Raw genomic sequence first — 22,074 nt, 5'->3', positions numbered from 1 at the left:
GCCTATTTTCATGGCTGCCATGGGCTGATTGTGCATACAAGGTGGCGCAAAAGTAAACCTCCGATCAGAAAAAGCTATATATTTTACGATTGACCCCTAATGTCAGTTCCGTTTTGCCATTTGTGAAGAAATACAAGTTAATAAACAATGTTATGCCACACTTGTCTAGAACGCGAAATATGGGTGACTATTTATTTGACCAATAATTAGTCGGTTACTTTGGCACAACGTGAATTTCGTCGCAGATTTAATGGCGAAACACTGCATAACACTGCACTGTATAACAAAAAAATGCTGCCAGGGTGGCAGACCACGGTAGCCGAGGATGTCATGGAAGCGCCATCGACATCGACCAGACGACGTGCCACGCAAATGGGTATCAGTCGACGGTCTTTACAGCGAATATTGGTACAAGATTTGAAGATGTTTTCGTACAAAGTCCATATGTTGCATCAGTGTTAGCTGGTGACCGCCAATCGCATCTAACATATGCCCAAGCCATCTTTAATCACCACCAAGATGATTTTTCATTAAAAATTATGATGAGTGATGAGGCGCATTTCCATCGTACGTAAATAAGCAAAATTTACGCTTCAAGGACACTGAAAATCCGTGTGTAACTCATGAAGAGCCATTACACCCGCTCAAAATCACAGTATGATGTGCTGTTTTCGCTGGAGCAAGATCGCCTGATTTTACCACTCCACACTTCTTTCGTGGGTATTTTTGAAGACGCGGGTTTATGTCAACAAGCTTCTAACTATATCAGCTCTTACAGACAATTTCCGTCCAGAATGTGAGGACCTAACGCACAAGTTTTGGCCAAAGTGATGACAAATGCCATAAACTGTGGCGGCGGTCATTTACATGACATCATATTCTCGACTTGATGTAAAAAAAACTAAAAGACCAAATAATAATAATAATCCAAAAGCAGAATAAAGGTTTTTATTTATTTATTTTTCTTTTTTTTAAATTACAGCCAAAAAGAATCGGAAGTTTACTTTTGAGCCACCTTGTATTTTTCGGTAAGTCCACTGATATGAATACAAATTACGCTGCATGTATATACTTTTTTAGTTCATAAAATTTGCGTATAGTACTTTGCTTTATAGTTTATCATAAAAAGCCGAAGATAAATTAAGACCTCCATCTACATATATTTCCAGCCAACAATCAATCAACATAGATTTATGCAACGACAGACAATTTTGATTTGTATCGTAAACACAAGTTTTTATGCGATTTCAATCAAAATCCAAACAAAGCTATTTCACTTTCAATGGCATCTAATTTATTTATTTATTTATTTTTTTTTTTTTTTTTGCCCAAGAACAACAACAAATCTCAATTTTTATTTTTTTGTCAATTTATGTTACCATTTACAAAACAAAGCAAAAGGACACATATGTATGTGTGTATGTTTCACAAAAAGTACACATATGGACGACGAAGGGACAGATAATATCTCTTTGTAGGCCAAATCTTTCTTTGAAGTCATAAAATTGATACGTTTGACAAGTTTTGCTTTTTATTGTCGTCTATTGACATAAAATGTGGATTTTAAACTGAAATTGCATTTATATTTCCACACAAAACATTTGTATCCATCCGTGTGTGTGCATTTGTCTCTGGCTCAGCCTAAGTAGGTTAGGACAGGGTCAAGGTCTGCAATGTTTTGCTCAAGATATTTCCTTTGGTTGTTGTTGCTTGTTTATTTCTGGTTCTTTTTTATTCCTTTTGCAAATGCACAAAACACCATAACCGTCGACAAGCGGCAGAGAACTGAACATCAAACTTGAGGAAAAACTAAGCTGAAGAAATTGTGAATGGAGCATTGTTATAAGCAACTTTTCCATTCGGCCATGTGTGCGGGTGAGTGCAGAACCATAAAAGCATTTGAAATTACTATAATTCTGTTTCAGTTGCTGGCTGGCTGACTGACTGAACGCTGACTGAATACTGCAAAAACGAAAACAATTCGAAAAAATGCTAAACAAAAACAAACAAAACATATTCTTGATACGTTACGCTCCAGATTACTTTTACTGCAGAGCCCGAGGAACGAACAACAAAGAAGTGAAGCAACGACGATAATAAAATAGTTTTTATTTTTCTTTTCCACTTTTTATGCAAGTCTGAGCGAGGCAAAGCAAGAATGGAATGAAAAGTTCGCATTGTTAAAGTCATACTTAAATAGCAAAAGTTGTACTTTAAAACTTTAGGCGATTTTCTTTGGATTTGTTGCGTTCTTAAAATAGGAAAAATTCTAGGAAATATTGCTGAGTGTTTTTTTTTTTTTTTTTTCTTGTTTAATAATCTAAAGATAGTGCTTTAAGCACGTAGAAAAATATTGTGAATTCGAATATTTCAAGAGCAAACAGAGAGCAGCAGTGTTTCGGATATAAAAATATATAATAATATAAAAATAAAAGAAAATATATAAAAATTAAAGAAAATTATGAAAATAAAAGAAAATTAGTATAATCTATTGAAATTTAGAACAGACATTTTTCAGCACTGAGGTCTACTTATTTATTAAAAACTGCTTGTTAAATTAAATGTTGTGTTATAAAAACAACAAAATGGGATTTATATATTGCAGCAATAATTAGATTCGTTTGTATTTTTTAAAATCATCACCTAATTAACTTATTTTCAATGGTATACTTTAAATTTAATTATATTTCCTATTGTCAATGTCCCCTTATTGCAATAATGACCATCCACATGGAAGACATGAGATATTTTTTTTCCAAAAATAAAGCCATCAAATCATTTCAAATAGCCTTTAATGTTTATTCATAAAATATCATTTAATCGACATAATCGAAATAATAATTGACTTCTAGCCAATATAGCTACGTAGGGGCTTTAAAGGGATTACAGTTCTCTCAATTAGACGAGTACGTCAGCCAGTCAGTCTTGAGAAGAAATCAATGCTTACTCGGCTATAAGACATTCAGTATTTATTTAGATTGGATACCACGTCTGGCATCATATAACAGCTACATTTAGTATCACAATGACATGTATGTTGGCTTACGAAAATAATAATGGTGGTAGTATGGAAGAAATGGAAATAAGTTTATTATACATTAAACAATTTTAAAGCATCAATCAGTCTGCGGACATATATAAACCTTTCATTCAAGTATGATGATATATATCATGCGATATATAGACATTTTGAGAAAATAATATAATCTCAAGAAAAATCATCATTTAGAAGAGAGGGATAAAGTTCCTCATGGAGTTCCTTATTGTTTATTGCTTTAAGAGGATGTGCAAATTTTCGGCCGATTCGGATAAATCCTTCGAATTCTATAACATTAGGAGGTAAAACATGGGGATGGGGGAGGTGGAAAATTGATAAAAATGTACTATATGGCATATCATAAGTTTCGAGAAATTGTAGGAAATTTTCACATTTTATGAGAGTTATAATTATTGCCCTTTAGACGAAGTGGACCAATATTCCCCGCTTTTTCACCTGGCCTAAGTTGGATGCAAATATTACTCCTTTCTCTTTTAAGCATTTTTATTGTTTTTTTAAAATTCCACTTTTTGTGGGGGAGGTATTAGGAGGAGTGGGCCGATATATGCCACCTTACCGATTTTCATATCTGACCAAAGAATATTAGAAATATGACGATGAGTCAAGTTTAGGCTACAAGGGTATGGTTTTATAAGGAACAAATATTGAACATATTAATATTTTGTGGGAGATACGAGCTGATGATAAATGTACGAGTAGTTTAAACAGGGAATCATTTTGCATTTTTGCAGAGTGAACATTTTTTAAATTGTTAACCCTTAGGGGGCTACCTAGCAGGGCTGGTATCGTTTATACACATACCTGACTTAGAACTTCCGCCAATATTTAAATAGTTTGATCAGTACAAAAATTTCCGTATATATCCATGGAAGAAATGATTTATTAAGGTAGACAAGTGGACCGAATAAGCCCTTACAAGGTAATGTAAACAAAAACAAATTAAAAAGCAGCTAAGTTCGGTCGGACCGAACTTTCAATAACCTCCACCATTTGGAAGGAACTTAAAAAATTTCAACAAATCCCGTTCAAAACAAAATGCCGTTAAAATGATGGCCTTTATGCGGAAGCTATACGAAGACATGGACCTGCATAAGTAATTTTTTTTGTCATAGGCTGTAGTACCCATTAACATTATTAAATACGAAATTTGAAACAATTCCGGCGAATAATGTCGCTAAAGTCATCAAAATACCGAATAAAGGGATGTGCCTTTACACGAAGACGTGGAACTGCATTCTATTTTTTTTTTTCATAGGCTGTAGTGTCCATTACGAACTTTAAATACAATTTTTGAAACAATTTCGGTAAATAATGTCGCTGAAATCATCAAAATTTCGAATTTCGGAATTATCGGGTACCGTTATATGAGGGCTACACGAAGACATGGGCCTGCATAGGTCTTAGTACCCATTACAAACTTCGAGTACTAAATTTGAAACAATTCGGATGAATGATGTCACTAAAATCATCACAATACGGAATATCGGGTGGTCCCGTTATATGAGGGCTATACGAAAATGTGGACCGACATGTCCCATTTACAAACTTAAACTGTCTACTGACAAAAGACACATGTGCGCAAAATTTCAGCCTTCTACCTCAATTCCAAAGATAGCGTGATTACAACAGACAGATAAACACACACAGACAGACAGATATCTTAGAATTGTACCCTGATCCAGAATATATATACTTTGTAGGGTCTATCATGAATATTTCAAGGAGTTGCAAACGGAATGACAAAGCTGATATACCCTCCATAGAATGCTGGAGTGTATAAAAATGTGTTATGACTTTGCAAAGCAAGAGAACTAATTTTTTTCATTGCCATATAATGTGCGTGTTTGACTCCAAAACTTAAGGCTGTGTGTTCGAGACTCAATCCCTCCAAACGTAGAATCGATATAAGACTTGAAACAACCCATAAATTTGACAATGCATTATGTTTAGCTACAAATCATAAGGCTGCGATTTCAATACTGGCAGCAAACAAAAGAAGACTGTGGAAAAGTGGATTCTGGGTGTTGGGTGTCCATCTTCGAACCCAATTTAACTCCGATCGAAATTTTACGATCAACCAAGTTGTGACCAAATCTTATGCTCCAGTCCAAAAGTTAGGGACAAAAAATGTCCTGAAACACTTTTCGGTCACCAAGACAAGAGATCTAATCCATCGACGAGCCACTTTTTGGCCGTGTTCAACGATACGTAAGTATATTGGTATCTATTAGGTTCAGGGTAAAGATACCTTATAAATTTGGACCGGGAACCCCAAAATCTTATTGACATTTTCCCTGCTTTTCTATTTAAACAATTCCAAACTTTCCCAGATTGCCTGATCGCTCTGAATTGCCAGCCCTCGTAACATTCCCAAAACACATACATCACCTCACACACATACAAGCGTGCAAACAAAAATCACTGACATATACAAAGACATCTTTTCTATATATAACATGTTCTTATTACTAATATTTATAATGCTGTCAATTAAATCTCGTTAGAGTCTCTAGTTGTTGCCGGGAAAATATATATTGTGTTGCCAATGTCGTTGTTGTTGTTCTTCTTATTGTTCTGGTTCATGCTGATGATGAGAGTGGTTGGGGTTTGGGGAGGGGAGTGCACCGTTGGTTCTCTAGACATTGGCACTTCCACTGCCGCTGTCATTGTTATTGGCAATCTCTTGCCTTTGCCTTTCTCGCCGATGAATTGATGTTGCCGTTGCCATTGCCACTGCTCCGGCATTGTTGCTGTGGTTGCTGTTATTGTCGCACACTAACGAGCTTGTAAAGTTATAATTCAACATGTCTCTTGGCAAAGTAAAAGCAAAGCTCTGTGCTCCACACAACGCTCATATTACAATTTACACACGATGATACGTGACTTTTAACTGCACTCACACACACACACACAGACAGACACACTCACACTCATGCCCACGTTCACTCGCCACAAATACACAGAAATTCTTGGTATCAAAGAACACAGTGCAGGATGTACACACATACCCATACACATGTATATACTCGTACATCTGTGTGCGTGTAAATGTGGCTTTAAGTTAATGGCTGATTGGACCAATTCGGTTGTTGTTGCCATTGTTATGGTACATCAAGGCTGGAGAAGTTATTTCGGACTCTAGAATTTCCCAGATTCTCCACCAAAACACAATATGATCTCTGTCCATCGACAACGAATAGGTATACCCAGCGATGAGTAACAATGAAATAAAACAAAAAAAAAAAAACAACCACAAGAATCTTGGCAATTCAATGCCTTCGCCCGGAACCAATAACACCAGCAATGCTGCTGGACCACTTTACATGAGACTTTTATAAATTGTGGTATTGGTGTTGCAGCTGGTGTAGTTTTTTTATTTCGTGTGCTGCTTCTGCTGGACGGTTATTACCGTAGTTGATGTTTTTCGATCTTTCGGAGAAAAGGAGGAATAACAAAAAAAAAAACAACAACAACAGCAACATTTATGAATGAATGAACGAATGCTGCATAAAAGCGTTGAAGAACCATTAAAAAATTACGACCACAAATAACACCCAATAAGATTCTTGAAAGAGGGCTCTTGTTGCACACATTTTTACAAAGCCACCCATGGCAAGAAGAAGAGAAGAGAACAGAAAAAATCGAAATCATACAAACATATGCAGCTACATTGCGTACCCGTATATACATACCAATGCGTGTATGTGAGTGTGTCAAACGTAATGTATAACTTGTTTGGTGGTCAGTTTTTGCAACGAGATGAAGAAATAGCAAGGTAGTTTTCATATTTTTTTATTGCTCATAGCGTATTAGGATGTATAGAAATGGGTACGAAAAAAAGACTTGGTTCCAGAAAGAACTGGATGTCGTTGTCGGAGACAAATTGCCCGAACCAGAATATGTTATTTTGTGGCAAAATTGTTTATGCTTATTTAAATAATATCTGAAATTTGACATCAGTGCTCGGAGAAAACAAAAATTCTATCAGAAAATTGGATTGTTAAAAAATTAAAAATTTATACGAAATAATGAGTATATGCCCCTTCGCGAAAATGTATTTACCGAAAGGAGTTATTCTGAATAAAATTGTTCAGATACTTGCAGGAACATACTATTTTCCACTAATTTATATAAAAGCTTGCCCTGCCTCTTCTCTTCACCAGTAGAAGAAGTAAAATATTTCCCATATGTATGTTTGTAGTTTTCCTTTCCATCCAAAAAATTCGGTTTTATTTTCCGGAAATTCTCAGGACGCAAACCGAAATAAATTTTATTTTAACAAATACAAATAAAAATTGACAGTTTAACCTAACCAAAACTCATGTGACATGCTAATGTGCTTCGCAACATCTGTATTCTTACTTGTCCGGGAATGATTTGCTTCTATTGTTTTTTATGTTTCTCAGCTCTTTTGTGGAACAAAAAACCCGTAATTGAAGTCCCGCCATTTATGGTTTTTCAAGTTTCTAGTCATTGTGGTCGTGAAACTAACACATAGTTGACGTTGTTGTATTTCCTTGGTTCTGGGAAGAAATAAAGAATACGCTGCGATTGGACGGCAAAACAAACGTTTACATTTTGTGACAGTATAACGACTCACGTAACGTGACAAATGTGACAAGCGTGAAGCGTATAACAAGCCAAACGTTAATGACAAATTGGCAACAATGTTCGATGCCAGCATGGCACGTATGTAGTATGTATGGCAATTTTTTATTTTGTTATGGTCACACATACAGTTTGCCAAATAAATGTTGGTAAAGCATATTGAAATCATTGAATAGGGAAATTAAGAGAAAAGAGCTTAAAAACCACAATACAAGATTGCTTTGAATTTATTCCCTTTGAGAGTTTTGTTAAGTCTTACTACGTTACGTTACTATATACCTTTTGCATTTATATTGCATACTTTTAAGCGCTATCCGCAACTTTCTTTATCAAGTCTTACAAAAAATAATTTGTAGCATACTTTTAGAATCTCTGCACACCCTCCACCATTCTATGGACGGTATATTAACTTTTCATTTCGTTTGTAACTCCTCTAAATATTTATAATAGATCCTACAAGGTACGTATATTCTGGATCTGCGTAAAATTCTAAGACGATCTAGCGATGTCCGTTTGTCTGTTGTAATCACGCGAACAAATTTGTAATCATTCGAACGAATTGAAATAAAAGGCAAAATGCATACATTCATAGTTTACCAGTAGGCAGATTAAGTTCGTAAATGGGCCATTGCGGTCCACGTTTTTGTATAGGCCCCATACGACGGTAACTCCCGATACTCGGTATTTTTATGATTTGTGCGACATTATTCACCGGAATTGTTTCAAATTTCGTATTTGAATTTCCCAATGGGTGTTACAGCCTATGACAAAAATATTTGTATGCAGGTCCGTGTCTTCGTATAGCCCCTATATAATGATATTCGGTATTTTCATGATTTTAGCGACATTTTTTACCGGAATTATTTCAAATTTCGTATTTGAAGATCGTAATGGGTGGTACAGCTTTGACAAAATTTGTATGCAGGTCCACGTCTTCCTATACCCCCCATATGACGGTAACTCCCGATACTCGGTATTTTTATGATTTTAGCGTAATTTTTACCGAAATTATTTCAAATTTCGTATTTGAAGTTCGTAATGGGTGTTACAGCTTTGACGAAATTTGTATGCAGGTCCACGTCTTCCTATAGCCACCATATGACGGTAACTCTCGATACTCGGTATTTTTATGATTTGTGCGACATTAATCATCGGAAATGTAACAAATTTCGTATTTAAAGTTCGTAGTGGGTATTACAGCCTATGACAAAAAAGTTCTTATGAAGGTTCACGTTTTGTATATCCCCCCATGTAACGATACATCCCGATATTCTATAGTTTGATTATTTTAGCTACATTATTCAACGGAAATGTTTCAAATTTGGTATTTCAAGTTCGTAATGGGTATTACAGCCTATGACAAAACATTTCGTACGCAGGTCCACGTCTTCGTATAGTCTCCATATAACAGTTTTCATTTAAGTGGTAGTTTCCGGAAGTTTTTTTTAAAAATTTCAACTTCATATTTGGGATTACTTAAAATGCTCCGAAATGCCAAAAAAATGTTAAAAAATCATTTTAGATATAACTCTAACAATGGTGTTTAAACAAGCCTTCAGTTATCATTTTATCATTATCAGGGTTGTATGACTGTAAATATCAATAATTTTACAAGGGCAGATACAAATCCTAATACGTGTGCGGAGTATTCCTTTGTCAAAATTTTAAAACACTGGTAACATTTTTCAAATGCCAAACAGCGGAATTTTATGACAATTTTCTTGTTTGGAAATTTTTGGGGTTTATTTGCAAATCTTCGATTGACAAACTGTATGGAGTTTTCATATTCATTTCATGGTTTCTTAATGTGTGTGGACCCGGAAAATGAATACAAGTAGAAATCAAATCAAAAGAAAAACACAAGTCTAGCTAATGGTGTTGGGAGTCAGCTCTTGTTCAATAACTAACAACATTGTATGCTATGAAAACTAGAGAAAATAAGAACAGATTGCAAAAAATATTTAAAAAAGCAAAATAATATATGTCACCTTTGAACAATTAACCCACAAAATCATAATAAAAATTGTCCATCTGGTCATAATCCAAAAACAATAATTCATATTAAGCCCAACTACAAATATGCTACAAATTCAAAATCCATTTATTTTCAAATGAAACACAAATAAATACTGTTCTGTTCTTTGTTTCATTTTGTTTCGGCTCAACAATGGCTCACAGACCAACAGGGCCAACCACCAACAACAACGACAACTACAATCGTTCAACAATAGAGTCAAAGCCAAATATCCAACAACAAAAGGAGTCAACGCACAATTCCACATGCACCTAGTTTATGAACGCAACAATCGTGCATTCTCAAACATACCTATGCATAAATGTGTGTGTGGATGCAACAATAATAACAAAAATCCTTTTTCTTAACAACCATAAATAATTGCATTGTTCTTGTTTTCTGGGTTTTTTCTTTTGTTTTTGTGGTCTATATTTTTCTGGCTTTGTAGTTTATGCTCCATATAGAAGTTGTAGGTGTTATTTTTTCTCTTCTTTTTCTCAAAAAGGCCCATAAACACATTTCGACCAATAACACACACATCACAAACACACACACAGACACGCACGCAGAGAGACCAAGTGCGAAAGCCAAAGCCAAAAAGAAGTCGATTGAACCTCTTGATGTGTGAACAAGTGTTTGTTGTTATTATTTTTATTTATTTTTGTTAGCGCAACATTACCAAACACCGGTGCGTATGTATCCATGGATGTATAAATAAGACTAATGTGTGATCCTTTGAAATCTACATATATACAAACATATGCACCTATTCACGTGTACCGTCACAATGATACACTTCACTGTGGAATGCGTGCAATAACGATTTCGGTATAATCGGAACGATCAAGTTCCCAAAAAATGAAGTTAGAAACTTGATCGACATGAAAAACATGTTAAGAGCGCAAAGTAAGAATGATGAATTTCTCCTCTTAAAAATAATAAAATTGCCTATATGCTGCATCAGAAGTAGACTGCAATATTCTTCGAGGCAGTAAACCAATGCCGATTTTAATTCAGCTATGGATCTGCCTGTTCGCAACCGTTAGCCTATAAAAAATTATATTTGTACCAAAGACAGTTAATATTTTCAAAATGTTCATGAAAAATATCCTTAAAAATCAATGAAAGAGGTTTTCTAAAATAGCCCAAGAATTTTCGCGAGATTAAAATAAGGTCTAAAAACGTCTCCAATATTTCGCCAATATGCCTTTAGCAAAAAAAAAAATCCACAAATGTACGACAGGGATGTTTTTGAAAACATTTTTTTAAAAAAATTGTGATTTTCCACTCGTATGTCTTTATAAAAAAAAAATTCAGATTTCATGATTTCCCACCAGGATGTCCTTGAAAAATGTTTTTGCACCCGAATGAGATTAAAAAAACGTTTCTTTCTCCTTAAAACTTTTTCTTAAACAAGTCCACTTATTCCACCTGAACGAATCTGAAATAATATTCTAAAAAAATAAGGACATATACCAGGATATGAACACATTTTTCTAAAAAAGCACACGATGATATCCTTGAAAACATTCCCTCAAACAAGTCCACGATTTCCCTCTGTCCTTAAAAACGTTCTTACATAAGTTCTATATTTTCCGCCATGACATCCTTTGAAAAAAAACCTAGTTAATACTCGGTATTTTGACAGGATGAAGGATATTTTTGTTTCTTAAAATATCTCTGGTTTTCTATCTTAATTCAAAATCATATTTTGCTTGTCGAGAAAAACCTCGTAAGCCATTTTGTTACAAATTCACGAAATATCCAATTTTTATACCCTCCACCTTGGAAAAGAGGGTATATTAACTTTGTCATTTCGTTTGTAACATCCTTAAATATTCGTCGTAGACTCCATAAAGTACATATATTCATAATCAGCATAAAATTCTAAGTCGATTAAACGATGTCCGTCTGTCTGTCTGTCTGTCTGTTGAAATCACGATACAGCCCACATTATTTGACGTAGAGCACCAACAATTAGCAGAGAAATTTGTATTGTGTCTAGGATGGTTGGTATTGAAAATGAGATATATCGGTCCACGTTCTGATATAGTCCCCATATAACGGTACCTCCCGATATTCGGTATTTTGATGATTTATGCCACATATAACGGGTTCCTGTGCGTGTGGCAAAACATTGCATGTATACGTTCACGTTTTGGTATAGGCCCCATATAAAGGTACCTCCCGATATTCGGTATTTTAATTTTTTTATTTTTTTTGCCACATTTTTTTACGGATTTGTCTAAAAATTGGTATTTGGTGGTCATAATGGGTTCCAGATCCGGTGGCGAAACAGTGCATATATGGGTCCATGATTTGGCATAGCCCCCATATAACAGTACCTCATGATATTCGGCATTTTAATGGTTTATGACACATTTCTTCTAATGTGGAGGGCATTAAAAGTTTGGCCCGGCCGAACGTAATGTTTTTTTTACTTGTTTTGTTAGTTCTATTGCCATGTTCCAAGTTCGGGCCACATACTTCCTTTGAGAGTTATCTTGCACTGAAGCCAAAAATACCGATTTTGTCTAAAGAAACGTAGGTGTCTTAACCTTTACATCGACTAGGCACATTTTCATGTCGCAAGGCCTGCGGAATAGTAAGTGTTAATATAACCGATCAGAAATATTAATGTAAAATCTTGCCTTCTATTTCAATTCGTTTCCATTACCACTAAAGCAATGTATTCTCTTTAACAGGATGTCTGGGTAAGTGGGTAGATTTGTAAATAGTAAAGTGTAAATTTTCCAAAAATTGCAGATTCAGAGGGGATGTCAGATGGATAAATAAAGATGGCAGTATTTCAGGCTATGTTTTGTATGAATAATTAATACATTTCTTTGCATTACCAAAAAGAGCAATAGAGAATCACATTTCCATTGATATAACCACTGTTTGCCTAGCCCAGTTTTAGAAACTTTCAGATTTTCCGGTTAAGTCTATAAAAAAATTATAACACACACTTCTCATGCGCAACAAACACACAAATATATGTTCAGATATATTGTAATTTAAAAAAGAAAACAAAAAAAAACTATAAACCTCAAAACACACACACATACGCAAATAAACATATACACATGCATAGGCAAGGCAAATAAATTCACTCATATGTATGCTACTCCTTTAAGCATATGCCTGAATTTATTTTATGCTTCGTTTAATTTCTTACTCTTTTGCAAAGGAACAACAACTACAACAACACCTGCGACCTGGCAATTGTTATAAACAAAGTTGTTTGTTTGAAACGTTCTTTTAAGTGTACAGAACGAACGAACGAACGAATGAATGAATGAGTGAATATACGAATGAAAAAAAAAACTATTCACAAAAATATCAAAACTAACCAACGTACATACACAAACACACATGCCTTTAAATCTGAGAGGCAAACTGGTAGCGCTGCCCAGTTTTGTTGGATGTCAGAGGCAAAACAAGCAAAGCCCATCACACTAAACAAAGTAAACATAAGAGTTATACAAATACTGAAAATTTATAGAAAAAAAAACAACTCACTAATACATACATACATACAAACGCATCCCATACACTTGCAACAATTAAATAAAAATGAATCCAACAGCAGCATCAAGGAGTTGCGGAAAAAAAGCGGAACAAAACATAATAATAAAATAAAAAGGACGAGCTGAAACTAAAATGCTCATGATGACCGACCGACCGACCCGCCATGGATGACGCGTTTGATGATGACGGCAATGATGATAAAACGCCAAGCCATGCCATCCGTAAAACAAACGACAAGCCTCGCAAACATTCCCCACCACATGCACACATAGGAAGATTTTCTAATCCTGTATTATGCTTTGTACCGCTACATTCAAACAGTGGAGTGGGGCATCAAAATCGTTGGGGAATTTTTTCTACAATTAGCTCATCAGACTCCAAAGCGACCAAATCAATCTAGTCAAATCAATGAAATTTCAATCAACGCAAAAAATGGAATTGATTACTAAAATATTTAATAGTTTATGCAGATTGATGAAAAAATAATTCTAACTTAGCCACAATAAACAACTAGAGAAAAAAACACATTTTTTTTTAGTTCCACCCTAATAATTTGTTGGAAACATTCAAAAAGCATATGCTCCAAAACAGGAGTACTGGCTGCATTACAAAAAAAAAAAAGAAACGACAAAAGCAATTAAAGTGTGTTGAAAATATATTTTAACAGGATTTCTCTAAAAACGCGACTTTTTCACAAACTCACACATACTTTTACACCAACAATTATATTTCCCCTTCATATTTCCTTACAATCATCTAGACACACACTCACATGGTTCGAGTTCAGACATTACAAATGGAGATGGAGTCACAGTATTTTGCAAAACGACAAATATCATTGTCGTCGTTTGCCGGTGTCGTGAAACAAAATTCCACTGTTTACTGGCGAAATCTGTTATGGAATGTGTAGCACACACACACACACGACACACTAAATATAGAAGACAAGAAGTAAAGCGTGAAAGCTTAGCATTTAGCAGCAGAACTTAACGAAAAAAAAAAAAATAATAAAAATATCAACGCAAAATTTCGCCAACCAACAAAGCTGACACTCGTTAGCGTTGGGGTTGCTGTGATTTAGATGACACTATGTAATCTCAGCTTTGCTATGCTTCGCTATTAGACGCGAAGACGATGGAGAATGCGGAAAATAAGTAAATATCAGTTGTTTCATATACGAGGGTTGTTATGAGAATTTATGGAGTTGAATGGATTCATGTTCATGTTTTTTTTTTTTTTTCATACAAAATCCTTATTAGCTGAATGGAAAACATTAACAAACGATCTGAGGATGCAGCTCTGAATGTCCTTTGGGAAATACTATATAAGTTAAATCTCTCTTAATTTGTCTCTCTATCTCTTTTTTCTTGCTCTCCCTTAAAGAAGTAAAAAACGACATTAAATTCAGCCAGCCTTTTATTGAATTCAGCCAGACTTTTTATACCCTACACCATTCACTAGGAAAAATCAAAATTTCTAAAATTTGAAAGATCTAATGTATAGGGGATGTAACTTTATTTTTGTGGTGAGTTAATACAAATTTTGCTTGTTTGTTTGGAAATTGCGGCGGAAACCGACTAATATATAGGAGAAAATATGGGAAATATGGGAGCTATGCCTAAACGCAAACCTCCATATTTCATTTTTAATGCCAATCATTCAAATGCCTGTACAAAATTGAATGTCTAATATACACCTGATTTTATACTGGGGGGAATAATAACGATTTTATATTCGAAATTCCTCGGAAAAAATTGCTTAATAATTCTTAATAAACTATTCCTCAAAAATAAAAATTTGTAAAAACAAGTAAAATAGTATCAGTCGGTTTTGCTGAAAGATGTATACCACCAGCCTTAAGTTATGATTATTAAAATTGTTGACCCTATATAGGTACCAGAAGGAATGGTCTAATCTCTACCATTCTCATAACAGATCTTGTGTTGATGGAAATATTGAGATGTACCAATGGAAATGGAAACGGATGTTATTTTCGTGTTTTATGAGCTTCATGAATATTCAAAATGTTGACCCCTTGAGGAGGAGGTAACAGAAAGAGTGGATCGGTATATTCCATCTTCACTCCAGACCTTAGGTTAATAAAAATATTGTGAAAACAATAGGACTCTTATATCACATTTCATAAAGGTTTATAATTATTCAAAATGTTGACCCTTTGTGGGTGAGGTACTGGATGGAGTGGACCGATATTGTCCATTTTCGCACCTGACCTAGCACTGATGGAAATATTAGGATTTGCATAGTTGGAGCAAAATCGGATTATCTTTTCTCTTTTTGTGCAGTAAAATATATTTTGTGTTTTTTTTTTATGAAAATTTCGGTCATTTGTGGTGGAAGTACCAGAAGGGTTGAACCAATTTTGTCCTTCAGAGATGGACTCGATCTAAGTTTGATAATAATATTACGATGTACCAAATTTGGATCAAATCGGATACTCCCTTCGAGAGTTATCGTGGGCACCAGCCAGACAGATGGACGGACGGATGGACATCGATAGACCGACTCTAAATGTCCTGAAACGGATTTGGTCCAAAGAGACATAGGGTCTAAAACCGGCTCCTCTAGCCATATGGCTGAGAAAATCTACAATAATATGTGGCAGGTCTTCAGGTCCTTTGAAAGGTGAAAAAGTTTTTTTTTTTTTTTTTTCAAGTGAAATTGCTAAAAATTCGAGAATAATACTTTTTTTAAAATATTCCTAAAAATTCAAGATTATATTTCTAAAATACCTGTTTGAAATATTACAAAAAAAGTTGATGCCTTTAAAAGCCAATATATATTAAGATTGTGTGAACTTTGACACTTATATTTTCTCCGAAAATTATAATTCCCCACCATTCCAAACTCACGACTTAAATTTTAAAATAGCTTCCGTAAAACGTGTATATTTATGACTATATTTAAGCAATGAACATATTTGAGCTGTCATGTAGGAATACCAGCCAAATCCCCTTGCGACTGTAGACTGAAGGAGAACTATTTACCCCCTTAACTTATTTATTTTCCCTGTATTTGAGTACAACCGTTAAAAAACTTAAATTAATTCCACTCCGCAATTGTTATTCCCCTACACTACACGTACATGGGCTTTAATCAGCAACACCCCTGTTACTTCAGCCCCTTCCTTACACCATAATTCGTTTCAATTAGCCAACTCAATGTGCCAACATGCCAAACACGTTTATCAAACAATTCCAAGTGGCAAATACTCTGCTACAACTTAACTCGGCGACAACAAATTCAGACGACAAATCTCAGCGGAACTAAACTGTAGTTATCTAAAGAGCCAAGAAAAAAAACTGCCAACATCAGCTAAACTAAAGCAAAGCCAAAACGAAACGAAACAAGTGCTAAGCCAAAAAAAATCTGCTGCAAAAATTATCAACTAAAGTGTAAATACGGCACAGCACTTGCAGCCAGAGCAAATGCTGAAATCTTAAGCTTGTTGACACAAATCTCTTGGCCGACAGTGAACCTGAATGAAATACCTAACAACAAGTCCGATCCGGTCCCTGTGCAAAGAGAACGGCGAAAACCAGGCACTAAACGAGAAACACAAATAATGCTCTGTGTTTACATCGCCAAAGAGCGCTCGCACCGGAAGGAAGTAAGAAATAGGAAACAAAAAGTTGTAAATATAATTTGATGGAATTCGTAGCAGGTACTCGGGCATGGAAATATACTAATACTACTTCAGGCAGCTAACATCGCATTAGACAGTTATTATTTGTACTTACATTAAATTGACCAAAATTGCCAAGCCTGATGTTATTAACATGATTGGAGCGTTCAGTTCGAAATCTTGGTTTATGACACGTTGTATGGCCAGCCATACCAGAATGGCTGTTATGAACCAAATCATGACAACCGATGCCAGGGCTCCAATCACTTCGGCTCGGTACCAGCCAAAGGACATGCTGAAAAGAATCGAAAAATATTAGTATGAGGAGATATGTAGATGTAATATATTTTATAAGTACACAGGTAAAGCATTGCCTTTTACAAAAAAAAAAAAAAATAAATAATAATTTCATAATTTATATATTTTCTTCTTTGGCGAATGGTAATTGAAACATTTGTTAAAGGATGTATTTTTGTATCATTTAATTTACAACTACCACCAAACTTCCAACTTAGTATAAATGTAACTTGACCTAACCTAATACTTCGCCCTTTATCATTTTGGTGCTCCCTTCTTTAAAACATAACAAAAAATTATCTTCAATTTTTAAACTTTTTGACCGAACAACAAAATACCACTCTATAGTCGTCTTCTTCCCCTGACCAGTTGGGTATTTCTTCAACTATATTGTGGGAGAGGAAACGTTCATAGGTGTTAGCCTTGAAGTATGCAACAATCTAATAAAATAATTGCATAAATAAATTATGTGATTCACTATTGTTCTTGTGTCCGACCGTATACTGGCCACAGTCGTTTCCATTATTATTCTAGAGTTTTTCATTGTTGCATTTAGGGTTGTTGATGGTAGTGGTCTGACCAGTGTTGTGGCACCGCTGATGCCGTCCCATTCTGCTGATGTTACTCTTGAGATGGGGCGAGGTGCTGGTGTTTGTTTAACAACAATTTATTAAATTTGCAGATGCTTGAACAACATGCACTTTTGTAGCAACACCTAAATTTTGCAACCATTCTCCCTGCGTCCATTCATACACGCACACACACACACACACATACATACATACATACATGCACGCACTCACTCAGTCATAAGATCCCCTAAAGCATGCTTTAAAAAATAAATGTTTGTTAGTACATAACATTTACAACATTACTCTTAAATGCTACAACATACATAAGTCGTTGGGTGAGTGTGCATTTAAGAAACGTTTGGTCTACGAACCTCGCAAGATGGATGAGGGGGCAGGAGGGAGTTGGTGGTGGAAAAATTATAAATCTACAAAGAAGTAACGTCACAAGAAGCAAAAGGAGTATGCATGATAGAACACGGTGGCAATTGTGAATGAACATAAAGGGCAGTTAGCACTCAAACACACACATGCACGCACACTCAACCTAGGGCCAGGCACAATTTGATGAAGAAGAATCACAAGCCAAACAAACACACCCAGAACGTCCGTCGTGACCACAATTGCAATGAAAATGAAATTTTCAGAAGCCATTGTGTAAATATAAATGTCTATCTATTGTTGTTGTTGCTGTTGTTGCTCCTGATGCCACACAGAGATATTCACATGCAATGGCGCTATTGCAGTGCCAACTCCTTCTTCTGCCCCTCCTCCTGCTCTTGCCCCACAACTACAACTTCTGTTGTTTCTGTTTATTTTCTGTTTTGATAAATTAGGCTTGTCAACTTTTAAGGCCAGAATACGAAAGCTGCACCTTGTTGTCTTGCCCGTAGTAGAATGCCAAAACAATGCCAGAATGCACCCAAAAAGTATGCTTCGTCGTTTTTTTTTCCTGGTATTTTTCTTTATTTCATTGCAAATATTCCATTTGATATGGCCAAGAAGAACGAAGTGTTTGTGTATCTCTGAGTGTTGGTTAGTAAGGGGCAATGGTGGTGTGATTGCTGCGCTCTCAGATATTCACATGCACACGTACACTCACACACACACATGCAATTCATTCACAACACATTTAGAAGAAAAACGTATTTTTCATTTTCTTTATTGTGGTCTGCATACAATTTTCTTACCCATTTCAGGGAATATGGAAGTGCACATTAGCCAGTCATTCCACGTCGTATGAGAATAGATTTACGACAACATTTGGCGTCGTCAATGATCTCAAATTGTTTTTTCCTTTTCAAAGTTTGTGTCCATCGACAAGTATTTGAGATATTCCTAACGAAGGTGGGTAGGGAGAAAGCATGTACCTGTTTTGAACTTATTAAGAATTTCCGTTTAGCTAGCGGTTAGCCCCTAAAACTATGTTATAAAAATTTTATCAATTAAGGTGAAAAATCATGACTCTGAATTTATCTGTAAACTAGCCTCAACATCCCATTTAATGGGGGAGGTTCCGAAAGTGTGGGCCAATATTGTCCTTTTCCTTTCTGACTTAAGTCCAATATACATATTACAATGTGTCAGATTTGGACTATATCAAATCGATTTGGGCTATGAGAAACAAGGTATTTTAACCATTTGTGGGAGTGGACCAATATATTTAATATTCACAGAAGATCATGTGTTAGTAGAAATAATGGCATGTGTGATATTCGGATGCTAATTTCTGATTTTATAATCGTTTTGGTTATTCAAAACTTTGACTCTATGTGGGGGAGGTACCGATCTCTACTATCTTTATAACATATCTTCTGTTGATAGAAATATTTAGATGTTCCATGTCTGAAGGAAATCGGATGTGAATTACGCATTTTATGAGCTTTGTATATATTCAAAATTTTAACCCTTTGACCCATCTTCATACCAGATCTTTTGTTTATAGAAATTTTGGGATGTACCTAGTTTGAGAGGAATCGGATGCTCAGTTCTAGTTTTATGAGCTTTATGAACCGGTTATGGGGGAGGTACCTGAATGTGTAGACTGATATAGCCCATCTTCACACCAGATCTTGCGCTGGAAAAAATATTAGGATGTGTGTAGTTTGAAGACAATCTCTTTTTAGAGAAGAGTTATAATTATTCAAAATGTTGACCCTTTGTGGGGAAGGTGCTCGATGGAGACGATCGATATTGTCCATTTTCGCACCTGACATAATAAGGTTTCAATTATTAGGATTTGCAAAGTTGGAGCAAAATCGGGTTATCTTTTCTTTCTTTCTGTAAAATATTTTTTGTGAAAAATTAGACATTTTGTGGGGCAGGTACCAGGAGCAGTGGATCGATGTTGCCCATCTCCGAAATCGATATATCAGAGAGACCTAGCGATCGACTTCAAATTTTAATAAAAGAGACAACTGTGATCTCGAAAGGGCTCAATTTGACTGCATAAAATTATCAGGGTTATGACGTTAAGAAAACCTATCATTTTTCTGAAGATTTACAGTTTTAGGTCCCCAGTGGCGATATATAATAATTTTGACTAGGTTTTTAGTACTCAAGGCTCAACATTCCATGAAAGATCGTCTGTACCTTTCAATACTATTATGTTTGCCGGTTATGACCTTTAAGAGTCTGCTACCAGTTAACATATCTATTGAAAACTACAAGGCCATCGATAGAAATTCCACAGAAACAAAACATACATTCCACAACATTCTCTTCCATGGAAAATTCCATCTGGCCTAGAAGAGTTCCATTCCTCACTATGTGTGCAGTTGTTTTCCAGGAGAAAGCCACACACAAATATTGATAACTTTCATGTTGACATTAGAATCCCTATGGAATTACCCATACAAGTCAATGTGCACAAGTTTTGTGTGCGGGCAAAGAAAAAAGAAGCCAGAGAAATATTAAGGTTTGTCTTTGCATTTCAAACAATTGTACGAGCCAAAGTTGCAGGCTATGCCCTGCAAGGCACCAGTTGAGGAAACGGAAATGTGCAAAATTTTCGCCAAATTAGGTGGTCGTTTTCTTGCTTCTATTCCAATGAATCTATGCTGTACAATTCCCACCACTACCACCACTCAATGGTTACAACATTTGGAATTGAAGAACTTTGCTAGGGGGGAAGGGATACGCCTTGGAAGAGCAAAACAGGCACCAGTAATTTTGTGGAAGTAGTTTGCTGGTGGTTTGGTTAGTTGGTCTATTTTTTGCCGTTAAGAGTTGAGTAAGTGCAATAACAAATGTATGTGTGTATGCCGGTGTGCATGTGTGTGTGTGTGTGTGTGTCGACACACAACTAGGACGTTTTGAGGTAATTTTCGTTCGTTTGCTGTATAAATTTAAGTTTTTATTTTCCTAAAAGTAATTTCATATTGAAGTTGTGAATTTACTTATTTTGCAGGTCGAAAATTGAAAATTACATTTTCATTGCACACAAAACAAATATCCAGTGCACACTTTATCCACCACCATCACCACCGAATATCAAATACAAATGTCAGTGAGGGGGGAGGGGTTTACAAGAAACTTGCCATTTGCATAGGCTGCAAATAGTTAATGGTCAAAGTTGGTAATGTTTGTATTTGGCCAAGTCAAAAAAAAATGAAAACAAAACAAAACTTTGACTGGCTACAATTAAACTGTGGCTACATCAAATATGCAACAAGGGAAGAAGGTAAACGACACAGCGACTCATTCTTCCGAAACACAACGAAAATTATAATATCCCAAAAGAAGACTTTGGCGGGATTTAAATTTGATATCAAAAACGAAACAACGGCTACTAAATCCTGCTTTCCAGAGGCAGCACTGCACTTTGGCAATAGCATAATTAGAAAAGAGTGTAGTTTTTTGTTTATCCTTTCCGTTTGCCGGGATATTCGCGCACACATACACTTCTGTTTAAATATACATTTGAAGTTGTAAACAAATCTTTGGAGAAATAACGTCAACAATAAAAACCAACAAAAAATTGCCTTTGTTTCTCGTTTGCATACAAAATATGGCCGAAATGGCGACGTCAAACCCAAACCACATGGCCAAAGCCACCGACTGCCACAGAACACTCAGAAGAAGTATCCGACCGACGACTTTTTTCTATAACATGACTGTCTGCCAGACTTCCAGCCAGCCAGCCTGACTGCCTGCCTTGCCTTGGCTTGGCTTTGCTTGTTGTTATACCCGGTTTGGGCCTAAAAACCAATCTCATTTTCATAAAATATTCAAAGCTACTCACTTATACTCGTAAAGTTTGTTCGCTGTTGTTGCATAGAGCAAAATAAGTAACAAAAATTTCCCCAAAAAAAATGAAACTTATATATTTTCATATACAAAAAAACAAAGTGCA

At 35.5% G+C, this 22,074-nt stretch overlaps 1 protein-coding gene across 3 annotated transcripts in view; it reads right to left on the bottom strand.

The window, feature by feature from the left end:
- The window catches only part of LOC101897634 (proton-coupled zinc antiporter SLC30A2), a 114,963-nt gene that overhangs the window by 23,250 nt on the left and 69,639 nt on the right, over positions 1 to 22,074 (bottom strand). For all 3 annotated transcript variants that reach the window (XM_020036720.2, XM_011294198.3, XM_059125160.1), the window contains one exon: positions 16,970 to 17,149. In XM_020036720.2, coding sequence (XP_019892279.2) covers positions 16,970 to 17,149 — 180 coding nt within the window. The remainder of the gene's footprint in view (positions 1 to 16,969; positions 17,150 to 22,074) is intronic.

Source organism: Musca domestica, unplaced genomic scaffold (genome assembly GCF_030504385.1).
Source record: "Musca domestica strain aabys unplaced genomic scaffold, Musca_domestica.polishedcontigs.V.1.1 32, whole genome shotgun sequence".
NCBI lineage: Eukaryota > Metazoa > Arthropoda > Insecta > Diptera > Muscidae > Musca > Musca domestica.
This window is presented reverse-complemented; position numbering and strand designations above follow the sequence as displayed.